Source organism: Leucopleurus acutus (assembly GCF_964270905.1).
Source record: "Leucopleurus acutus genome assembly, chromosome: 2".
In the NCBI taxonomy this organism is placed as follows: Eukaryota; Metazoa; Chordata; class Mammalia; order Artiodactyla; family Delphinidae; genus Leucopleurus; species Leucopleurus acutus.
The window spans coordinates 193134843-193148826 of NC_139143.1; the positions used below are offsets into that span (position 1 = coordinate 193134843).

The window sequence follows — 13984 nt, forward strand, 5'->3', positions numbered from 1 at the left end:
GCGGCGAGCGCGGGCGGCGGACTTTGGCGACGCTCCCCGGCGGTGACAGCGGGCGGCGCGCGCGGGCGGCGCGCGCGGGCGGCGGACTTTGGCGACGCTCCCCAGCGGTGACAGGCGGGGCGGGGCGGTGGCGCGGCGGCCTCGTTCCGGGGCGGGCGGGCGCCGAGCGCGGCGCGGCGCGGCGCGGCGCAGGCGGGCGGGCCGGCAGGGGATGCCGCTCGGGGCGCCGCGGTCCTCGTGCCAGTGAGCGCCTCGCGCCGCCGCAGCCATGACGGTGGAGTTCGAGGAGTGCATCAAGGACTCGCCGCGCTTCAGGTGCGCCCCCGGGGCGCGGCGCGGCCCTTTGTGATCCGCGGGGTCGCCGCCCCTCGGGGCACCCGGGGCCGCCGGGGGATGGGCGCGGGCGGGGGCGCCGGTGCCACCTTTGTGCCCGGCGCCGGGGCCAGAGGCGAAAGCAGGAGGACACGTCTTGTACAAAGCCCGCAGCGCCCCGGCCCGAGAGCCCGGAACAAAAGATGCCCCTTGTGCTGGTCGCCGCGCGCGGAGGGTGCGCGCGTGGGGCGGGGCGGCCGCCGGCGCGGCCACCTCTCCGTGGGAGTGTCCGCCCCGCTTTGTGTCTGCACCTTCGTGCTGGCCACCTGCACAGGGCTGAGACCTAGCCGGGCGCTGCAGCCCGGCTGTGGCCAGGGTCGTTTGCGTGCGTGGGGCGTCTGCCCATGGAATCTGTCTTGGTCCTTGTGCCCAGAGCAGTCAAGGGGGCAGGCAGCTGGAGCCTCGGTTAGGGCCTCGGGCGGCTGCTTGGCAGGGGTGACCTAGGCACCGGGCAGGGTGGGCGCTACCAGAGCAGACTGGGTTCCAGGGACTGGTGGAGGTCTGCGCTGTGGCCGGCCCTGGGTTTGTGCTTTTAGTCCTTCCTGGGAGTGCAGGCGGGCTTATCCGTGTGAACATGTTCATGGTGCGTGCGCATCTGCTTTAACGGGGCACCTCCCGTGTGTCAGGTGCTCATGCTTGTGCTCGTGCTCGGGTGCACACGTGTGAGTTCTGCCCCTCTGCACCCTCCCTTGAGGTGCCAGACCTTGGACGTGTATGTGTGGGTGAGCTGTGCACCCCTGGACTGGCTGCTTGATGCGTGCGTCCAGACTAGTGCTGGGTGCACGCACACGTGTGCATGTGTCACCTCTGGGTGTGAATACAGATGCATAGTGGGTGTGTATCATAAAAGCGTGAGTTTAGGCACTAAGCATACGTTAGTTTCTTCCTGTGTGCATCTCAGCACGGGGTGCGTGTCTATACACGGTATCCGCGAGTGCACCCTTTTGCGTGTGCGTTGCGCTGCTGCGTGCATGCATGTTTGATGGCACGTGTGCATATCTGCCACGCCTCTGCACACACGCACTTGGCCGTGCGCGAGTGTGCGCGCACGTGCGCTGGGTCTTTGGGGTGTGTTAGCCAGACGGCCTGTGTGGGGGTGTCTGGAGGGCCTCAGCATCAGTACCCTTACCCCCGACTCCCTAGAGCCAGCCCCTTGCCCAACCGCCACACAAGGGGTCAGCAACAAAGGCCAAGAAAGGCTGGATGAGGGGTAGGGGTCGGACCAGAGAGTGGCCCCAGGCCCCGGGCAGAGTGCTGAGGGCCACCCTCTGTGTTCTCCCATCTTCTGTTCCTGACTGCTTGAGGGAGGGGTGTAAGCGACTCGGCACCCGTGATCCTGGGCCCCCAGCACGGCCCAGGCAGTGGGCGGAGGTGTAGCCAGGGCCGCAGCAGGGGGCCTGGTCCTGGCCGAAGCACCGCAGCGTCACCCTGGCCCCCGGCTGCGGAGCCTCGTGCTCCCCCTCCCGTCGCGGAGGGGCCCAGGCCCAGCTTGCCCGGTTGGATCAGGGCCGCTGGCACCCCGTTCACCTCCAGGCCTTCCCTCCCACACCAGCCTGCTCGCTGGTGGCACCCACGGTGCGGTAGTGGGTGCAGCAGCGCCTGGGCTTTGCCAGGCTTCCTTGGAGAGTGCCCAGCCGAGACCGGGCTGGGGTCCAAGGAGATCCCCCGACCTTGGGCCACAGAAGCTGCACTGGGTGGGTTTTGGTTGGGCTGAGATGTGATGGCTTTTGAGGCTTTTCTGGGGTCCCCTTGTCAGTGCTGCTGAGGATGTAACCTGGACTTCCTGGAGGCCAGCCTGGGGGCAGGGGGTTAGGGCGGGGCCAGGCAGGAGAGTGTGGTCAGCGATGGGAGCCCCAGCCCTGGGAAGGGGGACCCTGCCTACGCGCTCTTGGCCTGGGGAAGCCCCACAGCCCCGGGATGCACGTGGCTGGAGGGGTCCAGACTCTCTCAGACCGGCGGGGTGCCGCTCACCCCTTGTTTTTGGTGCCCCCTCCCCGGGGTGGGGCTTCAGGCGCTGAGTCATGGCTCTGGGGGGGGAGCTGGCCTCACCCTCTTCCCCAGCATCCAAGCTGTTGAGGAAATCCTGGAGGGAGAGCAGGAGAGGAGGCCTTGGTCCATGGGGGCGGGGAGGAGAGACCTGAGGGGCGTGGGGCCCCCGGGACGGACTGTCTGCTGAGCGCCCACCTTGTCCCCATGAGCACACTTGTCAGCCTCTGGTGCATCCCACCCTCACCAGCTCTCTAGGGACAAACCCCCCATCCCAGCCCAAGGGTGACAGCTCTCCACGCAGCTGGCCAGGGCAGTTGGGGCGGCTGAGCCTCATCCCCCTCTTCTGGGTGGGTGGTCCTTCCCTGCCCTGGGACCCTCGGAGGGGGAGGGGGAGGGGAGGCTACAGCAGCCGTCAGGGTCCTGCAGTCTCAGGCGGGGGCACCTGCAGGCCGTGGGCCACCACCGGTCCAAGCGGATGTCCCCTCTGACCCCTTCCTTCTCTGGAACTCAGACGCCCCTCAGCCCGTGGGGAAGGGATAGGGGCTGCTCAGAGAGGAGGAGGGTGGTGGGACGGTCCAAGGGTCCTGACGGGGCAGCCTGGCACTCACCCCATACCTCCTAATTGAGGGCGTCCCGAGCTGCACCCCGCGTGAGGGACTAAGTCCCTCCCCCCAGGCCTGGGAAAGCCTGGAACACGCCCCTCCTCTGCCAGCTGGGGGGCAGCGAGGGGCCAGCGACGGGCCGCTAGACCTGGACCGCCTCCTCTGCCTGGCCCTGCCCTGGCCCTGGCCGGAGCTCCCTCCCTGTTGTCCCTGGTCCCCCGGAGGCCAGATGGGCCCAGCTCGCCAGCTGAGTGGGGCGGGGAGGGCAGGATCCTGGCCCTATTTCCCTATTTCCTGTTCCCGGAGTGTTGGAGGTTGTCACGTGCCTGATCCATCTGCCTCTCGCCTTGCCTTCCGGGATTCTCCGTCCACTGGCTTCTCTGGTGATGTCAGACGTTAACTCTTCCCTCCCCAAGGCAGCCCCATTGGCAGGCCGCGCCCGTGGGAGTGGGCTCCTCCGGGGTCTGGCCCACTGCTCCTGCCAGGCAGACGAGGCCTACCTGGTATTCTGAGCTTGGGGAGCAGGCAGGAGGTAGGGGCACGCCTCTGCAGGCATCTCTCGGGGCCACAGAGCTGCTGAGACAGGTCTGCCCCGGGGCCTGCCAGCCCCAGGCCGGGGTGGGCTGCAGCAGAAGCTGAGGGGTGGGGGGTCCAGATGGGGTTCGGGGTCAACCCTGAGCCCTGGAGAGGTGCAGGGGCTGGGCCGGGGGGGGTGACCAGCGAGGCCCTGCATGTGCACCTCCACGGGACCCCGGCCGCTCCCTCTGTGCTAGGGATCTGTCTGACCACCCCCTTCCCCCCCACCCCCGCCCGTCCACAGACCCCAGATGGGGGCGTCACAGCCAACTGGGCCTCTATGTGCCTGGGGTGGCAGTGGGCCCTGGTGGCTCTGCGGCTCTGGAGTCACGGTCCCAGTCCTGCCCCCTCTCCCCCTCCCTCTTCCATCCCCCCTCACCGCCACCCTCCACCTCCTGGTCTGTCTGAGGGGCGTGTGGAGGCAGGTGGGCCTGCAGGAGCCAGTGGCCATCGGCAGAGTAGCCCCTTCCCACTGCTGACCCCTTTGGGGAGGTGCCTGGGAGACGAGGCCGAGCTGAGTCAGTGGGGGAGGCTCGCTGCAGGTGGGTCTCCAGCCACCCTGTCCCTGTCGCAGGGCAACTATCGACGAGGTGGAAACGGACGTGGTTGAGATCGAGGCCAAACTGGACAAGGTGAGGGGGGCCTGGGGGCACACGGAGGGCCCGGGGCTACTCTCCCTGTCCCCCACGCGGCCCTGGCCCAGCTCACCCATGGCCACCAGTGTGAGCGCGAGTATGCGTGTGCACAGCACGTGGGCCTGTCCATCACCGGCCTGTCACACCCATACCGGGGTGTACATCCCACACACACCTGTGTCTGCCGGGTCTCCTCCCGCCAAGCCAAGCAGGGTGGGGGACCTTGGCGGGGGGCGGGGGCAGCTGCCGGGGGCTGTGCCTCCGAGTGCCTGGGTTAGGGGCCAAGGGCACAGGCTTCAAAGCCAGAGGGAGGAAGGAGGGGTGGCACCCCTGAGCCCCTCGCTGGCTGGGTTCTGCTGACCCTTGTCCAGGACCACACGCCCCCCCGGCCCTGGGTTCCCTGCTCCTGGCTTCCCTCCCACCTCCCACCCTGGAGCCGAGGCCTGGGGCACGCCAAGCTGTCCCCCAGTGCCAGGTGGGCTCAGGAGGGTGGGCGGGCGGCCGGGCAGTGGCCTTCCCTTCCCGCCCGGGGCTGCTCGGGGGCAGCTGTGTCCTGGGCACTGACGGACCCGACCCTGAGCTGAATTCCGGCTGCCCTGTCTGGGTCCCTGCCTGTGTGTCCTGGCCTCTTGGTGGCGTGAGGGTTGCCCCATCCGTCGTCCTGTCCACAGCTGGTGAAGCTGTGCAGCGGCGTGATCGAGGCTGGCAAGGCCTACGTCACCACCAACAGGCTCTTCGTGAGTGGCGTCCGCGACCTGTCCCAGCAGTGCCAGGGCGACACCGTCATCTCGGTGAGGGGGCAGCTGACCTCTGACCTCTAGTCAGGGGCGGGCGAGGGCAGACAGCCCCTCAGGGTGCCCTGGCCCTGGGAGCAGGTGGGCGTCTGCGCTGGGCTGCGGCCTGTGGGCGGGAGGTGCCGGATACTGGGGCACAGCCATCCCATCTGAGCAAGGGTCTTCCCCCACCCACCCACCCTGCCCCCAGGAATGTCTGCAGAGGTTCGGAGACAGCCTGCAGGAGATGGTCACCTACCACATGGTGAGCCCTGGTCGGGTGGGGGCGATGGGGGGCGGAGGGGAGGATAGGGCAGGGCCCACCCACCCGGCGGCTTCCTGATCTGTCGTCTCATCCACCCCCATCCCAGGCAGCCCCTGCCCCCACCCCTGCGGGCTCCCTGCAGGCCCCGCCCAGCCTGGAAGGCTCTGGGCTGGCTCCGTGTGCTTGAGCTGAGCTGGCAGGGGCGGGCGGTGGGGGAGGCCACGTTTCTGCTCCTGCAATCTGGCCGGGGGTGGGGGTGGGGGGCGGCACATCGCCGAGACAATGCTGTGTCCCAGGTGAGGGCCAGACAGCCAGCCGGGGGGCACGTCGACCCTGCCCGGGGCTGAGGGCAGCGGGGGCTTGGGGTGGGCAAGGCCTTAGAGGGTCATCCAGGGCCACCCGGCAGGGGTCATGGGCCAGGCAACGAAAGCATCTCCCCGGCTGACCCCACAGCTACCGGATGACTCTCCCAACCCCGCTGCTACCCAGACTGGGTCTGCGTGACCTCGAGCCCCTCGGCCCCCACTGTGGACACATAGAACAGACCGAGGCACACGTGGGTGGTCAGACCGTGGCCTGGAAACCAGAGCCCCAGACTAAACAAGGGGCCCATCCCCTGTAGGGGAAGTTCAGAAATAAACCAGCGCCGGATGGCTTGCCGTCCTGCTCCGTGTGTCTGTCTGTCTGTTCCTGGTTAGGCCCCAGCTCTCTCTGGGGTCTGATTTTGGGTCCGGCCAATGCTGCAGGGAGGCCCCACCCTACCCCCGGGCCAGATTACTCGGGAGCTCCGGCTGCATCTCCATCCCTCTTACTGCAGGGCTGGGCATCCCCCAGGTGGCCTCCCAATGCCGGGCAGCGATGGGTGTCCCTCGGGATTCTGTGTGCGCCTGCCCTGTCCGGGCTGATGTGGAGTGGACCATAGGAGGGGGTCCATCTGGGACAGCGTTGGCTTCTAGTCTGGCTGAGAGCCAGGTGGGGGGGACGGGCAGGTGGTCACAGCTGTCGCCTCTGGCCGCCGACCCAGGCCTGGGGGCCCGTGACCCTGCGAGTCCGGCTCTGTGAGGGTGGGGCTGGACGGGCCTTTCCCTGGTTCTCACCTGAGGGGCCTGGGGCCTGGCCTCTGGGGTCATGTGGGGACAGACGCCTGACACCCGTACCCTCCTTTGCCCCCAGATCCTGTTTGACCAGGCCCAGAGGTCTGTGCGGCAGCAGCTCCACAACTTCGTCAAAGAGTGAGTGGCCCCGAGGGAGGCCTGGCCTCTCCCGGCCCCGGGAGGTGTCAGGGTGACACCCACGCTGGAAGGGGGAGCAGACGCAGCTACGCTTGATCTGGGAGGGTCCAGGGGCCTTGGCAGGGGTCTCAGCTCAGTGCTGTGTGTACAGCTGGGGAACCGCCAGAGTGGAGAGTCTGGAGCGGGGTGAGGCTGGGGGTCCCCCCAGGCTGGACCAATCCCGGGAGTGAGGGGGAGGGGCCTGAGAAGGAAGAGGCAGCCAGCGGTGGCTAGGGGGTGGGGCAGCGGGGCTGGAGACTCGGGGCACAGAGGGGCTGGGAGCAGGGAGAGCGTTCCCTAGAGGTGGGAGACCCCACGTGCACCCCTCCTCGGACCCCCTGACCTGACGCCCACCGGCCTCCAGAGACGTGCGCAAGTTCAAGGAGACTAAGAAGCAGTTCGACAGGGTCCGGGAGGACATGGAGCTGTCCCTGGCGAGGAACGCGCAGGCCCCGAGGCACCGGCCGCATGAGGCGGAGGAGGCCGCGGGTGCCCTGGTCCTCGCCCGGAAGTGCTTCCGCCACCTGGCGCTGGACTACGTGCTCCAGGTCAGCCCCTGGGCGTTCCCGTGTCCCTGCAGACAGGGAGCTGCTGTCTGGAGGGGCCCCTCTGGCTTGAGAAAACTTGAGATGCTTGGGAACGGACATGGGGGGCGGATGTCCACGCAAAGGCCTGAGGTGGGGTTGGGCTAGGGACAAGCCAGGGCTGTGGGCTGCAGGGGGTGGAGGCCTTGAAGGCCTTGCTGAGGCAGGGCTTGGAGGGACTTGGAGCAAGGGAGAGAATTTGTGGCTTTTGCCTATGGGAGGGACCCAGTGTCCTGAACTGCGACCACAAGAGGATGGATGGGCACCAGTTCAGGGAGCTGAAGATGAGCTGGAGGTCTTGGGGGATCACAGCACCCTGAGTGGACAGTGTGGCAAGGTCCAGGTCGTGGTCCGACCTTGGCCCTGACACCCCTTCACCTGTTCACTCCTCCCCTGGCAGATCAACGTTCTCCAGGCCAAGAAGAAGTTTGAGATTTTGGATTCTGTGAGTGCTGGATGAGGGAGAGGGATTGCCCTCAAGAATAGGCACGTGCCGCAGGCGTGCTGGGTGTGGGTGCAAAAGCTGGGGCCCCGGCCACTGCCCCTGGGGGGCGGGGCCTCACCTGCGTGCCCCACCCCACCCCCCAGATGCTGTCCTTCATGCACGCCCAGTACAGCTTCTTCCAGCAGGGCTACAGCCTGCTGCACCAGCTGGACCCCTACATGAAGAAGCTGGCGGCTGAGGTGAGCCTGCGGGGAGGGGGCCCTGGGGCCAGCTTGTCAGGGGAGGGGGTCCACATCCCTCTCTGTGCCCTTCCCCACAGCTGGACCAGCTGGTGATCGACTCGGCAGTGGAAAAGCGGGAGATGGAGCGCAAGCACGCCGCCATCCAGCAGCGGGTGAGGCCCTGCAGCCCTGGCCGCCCCCCCGAGGGGCTCCGGGTCCACTGCCCCTCACCCCGCTCCATGCGGGGACCTGGGGGGCCCAGCGCACAGACACGTGCCCCGTCCCTCCCCAGGCTGACTCTGATCTTTGAACTGCAGTCAGAGGCGGGGGTCCCCACCCTCAGGGTCTCAGCACAGTGGAACGGTCACTTAGATGCCAGCGCCAGCCCCCTCAGCCCACAGAGGCTGCAGGGGCTGGCTGGGACGGGGCTGCAGCTGGGACGGGGATCCTACTGCGGCCACAGCTGGCCGGGCGCGGCCGGGGGCAGAGACGGGTTGCGGGGCGGGAGCTGACAGTCCCCAGCCGTCAGGGAGGGGGCAGGGCTTCACTCACTGGCTCTCTCCCTCCTCCCACCTCTCCTGCTCTCGCCCTCAGACGCTGCTGCAGGTGAGTGGGCGCCCACCCCGGGGGGAGGGGGCCCCCGGTGGGCAGGGCCTCTGCCCTTCCCGCCCCGCGGCGTTTCAGCACCAAGGACACCTCCACGGCCCCGGCGCAGCTCCCGACGCGCGGCCCGCTCCAGCGGAGGTGGCTGAGCTGGGACCGCGTCCCCTTCGTCCCCTTCGGGAGCAGCTGCAGCTGTCCTCTCCCGCCCCCACTCAGCCAGGGGAGCAGGTGGCTGGGCCTCCTCTCCCACTGCCGGACGCCCAGGACAACGCTCAGTGTCTCCCCAGCCCGCGTGAATGGAGCTCTGTCAGGCTGGTCGGGGAGCCCAGCTGGCGACATGAATGGGGGACAGCTTCCTTCCTGATCCCAGAGCCTGCTGCTCTGCCAGGCTGGGGGGTGGGGGCTGGAGCTCTCCGGGCCCCCAGCTGTGACGGGAGGCATCTGCCCCCACGGGGTTTTGGGTCAGGAAGCGGCTGTGAAGACGCCCCCCCCACCTCGCCTCTGGGGCAGCCCGAGAGGGCGGCAGTGTCCCCGCAGCCGCGGGTGGGTGCTCACTGGGGGCTGGGCTCCGACCACCCCCAGGACTTCTCCTACGATGAGCCCAAGGTGGAGTTTGACGTGGACGCTCCCAGTGGTGTGGTGATGGAGGGCTACCTCTTCAAGAGGGCCAGCAACGCCTTCAAGACATGGAACCGGTAAGGGAGGGCCCTTCCTCAGGGGGTGAGGGGCAGGCATGGGGGCCAGCCCGGCCTGACCCCTCCTGGCCCATCCCCCTGCCCAGGCGCTGGTTCTCCATCCAGAACAGCCAGCTGGTCTACCAGAAGAAGCTCAAGGTGCGCTGGGCCCAGGCAGCAACGACCGGGGCCTCCCCACCAGGCCTTGGGGTGGGCGATCGGTGGGGGGCGTCACAGGGCTGAGGGTGCTGACAGGCACCAAAGCCTGAGTGGCCAGGGACAGAGGCCACTCAAGTCTCAGGCGGTCGGCGTCTCTTGAGCAGAGCAGTGGATGGGCGGTCGGTGCGGGGCAGGGCTGGGCACTGAGTGCGAGGGCCACGGCGGTGCCGCCCGCAGGACGTGCTGACCGTGGTGGTGGATGACCTCCGGCTCTGCTCCGTGAAGCCCTGTGAGGACGTTGAGCGCAGGTTCTGCTTTGAGGTCGTGTCGCCCACCAAGTGAGGAGGCCCGGCCCAGGGCGGGCGCGGAGGGAGCCCCTGCCCGCGCGGCCTGACGGCCCTTCCCCGCAGGAGCTGCATGCTGCAGGCCGACTCAGAGAAGCTGCGGCAGGCGTGGGTTCAGGCTGTGCAAGCCAGCATCGCGTCCGCCTACCGGGAGAGCCCCGACAGCTGCTACCGTGAGGTGGGCCCTCCAGCGCCCTGCACACGCGCGCACAGCTCCCGCAGGCCGCACGCGAGCAGGCGTGTGCATCGTGCGTACGCGCACGTGAGCGTGTGTGCACACATGCGGGCGCGGGCTCGGGCCTCAGGGGCCTTGGCCTGTGCCAGCACCTGCGTCTGGGGAGGAGGAGGGGCCCCGCTGGGGAGACTGGGGCTGGAGCTCCCATGGGGCTGAGCGACCCCTCACCCTGTCTCCAGAGGCTGGACCGCACGGCGTCCCCGTCCACAAGCAGCATCGACTCTGCCACGGACTCTCGGGAACGCAGCGTCAAGGGCGAGAGCGTGCTGCAGCGCATGCAGCACGTGGCGGGGAACAGCCAGTGCGGCGACTGCGGGCGGCCGGACCCGCGCTGGGCCAGCATCAACCTGGGCGTGCTGCTCTGCATCGAGTGCTCGGGCATCCACAGGTGGGACCACGGGGTGGCCAGGTGGGGCGCGGGGGCCAAGGCGTGCCCTGACTCCCCCTCCCCCCGCCTCGCCATCCAGGAGCCTGGGCGTCCACTGTTCCAAGGTGCGGTCCCTGACCCTGGACTCGTGGGAACCGGAGCTGCTGAAGGTGTGGGGGGCTGTCACAGGCCTCTGGATGGCTGGGGGCAGCGGGTCGGGGGCGGGAGCCAGGTCTGCAAGCTTGGGGGGCGTTCAGTGAGCTGGGCTGATGCCCACACCACCCTCTCCTGCCAGCTGATGTGTGAGCTGGGAAACAGCACTGTGAACCAGATCTACGAGGCCCAGTGCGCAGGGCCAGGCAGCAGGAAGCCCACGGCCAGCAGCCCCAGGTGAGGTGGGGGGCAGCCTGGGCAGGGCCAGGGGACCCCCGGCCCACGAGTGCAGCCTTACGTCCAGTCCTGGTCCAGGCAGGACAAGGAGGCTTGGATCAAGGACAAATACGTGGAAAAGAAGTTCGTACGGAAGCCGCCCTCGGCACCGGCCCGGGAGGCCCCACGGCGCTGGCGGGCGCAGAAGTGCCCACGCCACCACAGCTCCCCCCGTGCCCGCACCACCCGCCGCAGCAAGATCCGGATGGAGCCCGTCCCGCCCTCTGTGGCTGCTCTGTGCTCAGGTGGGAGGGTCTGGCAGGTGCGCCCCAGCTCACAGGCCTGGGCAGGGCGTGAGCCTCCAGACTCTGGATCCCAGGGAGGCCGGGGTGTGGGGGGATGGTAGGAGGGGGGGCAGGGCTCACGGGCACCCCAAGCTCTGCCCACCTCCCACCGCAGCCTGGTTCCCGCCCTGCAGGCTCCACAGAGCCCAGGTTCCGCAGGGACTCCCTCTTCTGCCCGGATGAGCTGGACTCCCTCTTCTCCTACTTCGACGCGGGGGCTGCTGCAGCCGGTCCACGCAGTAAGTCCCCTGCTGCCCACCCCCCCCCACCCACATCCCCGCTCAGCAGGGGTAGCAGGGCAGGAGCCAGGCACGCTCGCCTGGAGGGTGGATGAGTGCGGGACAGCCTCGGCCACTCGCTCAGGGACTGGAGGGACGGGCTTTCCTTGCAGGAGGGACTGCAGGGCTGAGGCTGGGACAGTATCTTGAGGGGCCGGGGGTAATTTGGCCACTGGCTTGGAGGCTGGGGCCATGACCCTCAGGAGTGATGTGGGCGCATGTGCTGTGGGCACACAGGAATGTGCGTGTAAGGGCGTGACTGTGCACACAGGTGAACGCCTGTGAGTGCATGTGCATACGTGTGTACATGCGTGGGCGTGTGCCCATGCACGTGTGCACGTGCCTGCTGGGGGCGGGACCAGATCCTGAGAGACAGTTGTGTGCATCTTCCCCAACCCCTGCTGGAGTTGGGGGTGCAAATGCTACAAGTCAGGGCTCACTCCCTTAACCGTCTGTCAGCACCCACTGGCCTGGGGCGTGTGGGCAGAGGCGTAGGTTGGGGCCAAGAACTGGCCAGGCTGCTGGGGTGACGGAGGTCCCCTCAGGCAGCAGAGGGCACTGTCTCACCATCCCTCAGCCTGGTTTCATCTGTGAGGGCTGCCCTTGGGTGAGCAGGGCCAAGTTCGCTCGCTGTGGCCTGGGGCTGTGTCTGGGGCTTGGCAAAGACCCCACCTCTGGGCGGTGACCGCCCAGCCCGCACTGGCCACAGCTAGGGCTGACCTGAGAGGGCGGACTTCCACCTGTGGCTGTGCTCCTGGGGGACGGGCGATCCTGGCTCTCTCAAGCTGTTACTTGATTCTCTCCCCTTTCCTCCCATCCTGGGCAGGGCTCCCCTCTCCCTCACCCCGCAGCATCCCCCGGAGGGTGGGTAGGGTGCCAGCCTTCCCGCAGGGCTGTGGGAGCAGGCAGAAGCGCTCAGGACCTCCTCTGCTTGCGGACCCTGCAGGTCTGAGCAGCGACAGCGGCTTAGGGGGCAGCTCCGACGGCAGCTCGGATGTCCTGGCCTTCGGCGTGGGCTCCGTGGTGGACCGCGTCACTGAGGAGGGTGGGTGTGCAGCTCCCCAGTCCCGTGCCACCTGTCCCCCACCGCGGGCCAGGTCAACGGCCCTGACCGCCCCCTCCTCGCAGAGGCTGCCGAGTCGGAGGAGTCCAGCGGCGAGGCAGATGGAGAGGCGGAGGCCTGGGGCCTGGCGGACGTGCGCGAGCTGCACCCCGGGCTACTGGCGCATCGAGCGGCGCGCACTAGAGACCTCCCTGCACTGGCCGCGGCTCTGGCGCAAGGAGCCGAGGTCAACTGGGCTGACGCAGAGGACGAGGGCAAGACGCCGCTGGTGCAGGCCGTGCTGGGGGTAAGTGGGCGCGGGTTTGCACCCTTCCACGGCGTGCACGCGGGGCCCTTGCCCTCTGCTGAGGACCGGGCTTGGTCCTGCTGGGGCGCCCAGGGAGGCGTAGTGGGGGGGTTGGGGGGTAGGGGGTGGGGGGACAGGGGCCCTGTAAGGGACCATTTCTGTTGGTCCGCTTGGTTTGAACCCACCCCCCACCCACCCCCCAGGGTTCCTTGATCATCTGTGAATTCCTCCTGCAAAACGGAGCGGATGTGAACCAAAGAGACAGCCGGGGTCGGGCGCCCCTGCACCATGCCACGCTCCTGGGCCGCACCGGGTAAGTCGTGGGTGGGCCGCGCCCCTGCCCCCTCCTCGCCCACCCTCCCCTTCCCCACCCCCCCTTGCCCCCCGTGGACCCGAGTCGCCTGCCAGGACCTGCCCAGGGCCCGCCCCGACTTGCTCCTCCGCCCTCAGCCAGGTCTGCCTGTTCTTGAAGCGGGGGGCGGACCAGCATGCCTTGGACCACACGCAGCAGGACCCACTGAGCATTGCGGTGCAGGAGGCGAATGCAGACATCGTCACGCTGTGAGCACAGCACGGGGGCGGCGGGGGCCGGGCGGCGGGAAGCGGGCGGCGGGTGGAAGCCCCTCACGTGGCCCTCCCTCCTCCAGTCTCCGTCTGGCGCGCATGGCCGAGGAGATGCGTGAGGCCGAGGCGCCTCCTGGCCAGCCGGGGCCCCTGGCTGGCAGCAGCCCCACCGAGCTCCAGTACCGCAGGTGCATCCAGGAGTTCATCAGCCTCCACCTGGATGAGAGCTAGGGTGGCAGGGCCTTGGCGGGACCCCCACCGGCCCATTTCCTGAGAGCCCCGGAGCTCCTGGAGCCCTGCTGCCTGCTCTGCCCCCCTCGGAGCTGCCCTGACCCCCACGGCCCGGAGCAGGACCCCAGCACTGAGTCTTCTGAAGCTCCATGTCTCCCCTGGGAGGTGCTGCATCACCCCACCCAGGGACCCTGTGTCTTCGGGTGACCCCTCCCTAGGGGGCCTGGGTTGGCTCGTGTCACAAACCACTCTCAAGGCCCCACATCACCTCATGCCCCTCTCTGCTCCCCCAGGCCCGTGTCACCTCATGCCCCTCTATCCCTGGGGCCCATGCCGCTTGGTGCCCCACTCTGCCCTCAGGGCCTGTGTCACCTTGTGCCCCCACTTTACTGCCCAAGAACACTGACCTGCTAGTAGGGGCCCTCCCACATCCCCAGAACCCCTCCACTAGGCCCTGGGGCTGGTGGCTGGCCACCAGCACGTGGCGAGGGCAGAAGGGGCCGCCCATCCAGGGAATCAACCCGCGTACCTCACTTAGCGACCCCAGCATCCAGGCTGGGCTTCTTGGGTGCTTGGGGGGCTCTGGCCTGGGGCCTTAGCCCTGGCTGGGTGCGGATGTCCCGAGGCCGTGTGGCTGGCCATGCAGGCCCTCGTGCCCCGTAGCCCCACCCATCCCCCCCTTTTCCCACAGCGGGTGGCAGGGGTGTGGCTCTTCCCACCCCTGCATCCGACAT

The 13984-nt window shown here is 68.5% G+C and overlaps 1 protein-coding gene across 1 annotated transcript; it reads left to right on the forward strand.

Moving 5' to 3' along the window:
- The first annotated feature begins 203 nt into the window (after positions 1–203).
- On the forward strand, positions 204–13372 carry ACAP3 (ArfGAP with coiled-coil, ankyrin repeat and PH domains 3). Its single transcript, XM_082861353.1, has 24 exons — positions 204–315; positions 4114–4171; positions 4846–4965; positions 5159–5212; positions 6386–6444; positions 6848–7031; positions 7468–7512; positions 7656–7751; positions 7832–7906; positions 8328–8339; positions 8919–9031; positions 9118–9169; positions 9407–9507; positions 9580–9691; positions 9928–10136; positions 10216–10285; positions 10411–10505; positions 10584–10789; positions 10963–11067; positions 12053–12151; positions 12235–12455; positions 12659–12768; positions 12906–13016; positions 13103–13372. The coding sequence occupies exons 1-24, from the start codon at positions 269–271 to the stop codon at positions 13248–13250; spliced, it is 2502 nt and encodes an 833-aa protein (XP_082717479.1). The 5' UTR covers positions 204–268; the 3' UTR covers positions 13251–13372.
- Positions 13373–13984: the final 612 nt, after the last annotated feature.

Excerpts from the sequence above, each read along its gene's own strand:
- ACAP3 (XM_082861353.1), top strand. The coding sequence starts at position 269 with ATGACGGTGGAGTTCGAGGAGTGCATCAAGGACTCGCCGCGCTTCAG. Across the intron at positions 5,213-6,385 it reads AGATGGTCACCTACCACATG|ATCCTGTTTGACCAGGCCCA; the intron begins GTGAGCCCTGGT and ends CTTTGCCCCCAG. Across the intron at positions 9,692-9,927 it reads CCGACAGCTGCTACCGTGAG|AGGCTGGACCGCACGGCGTC; the intron begins GTGGGCCCTCCA and ends CCCTGTCTCCAG.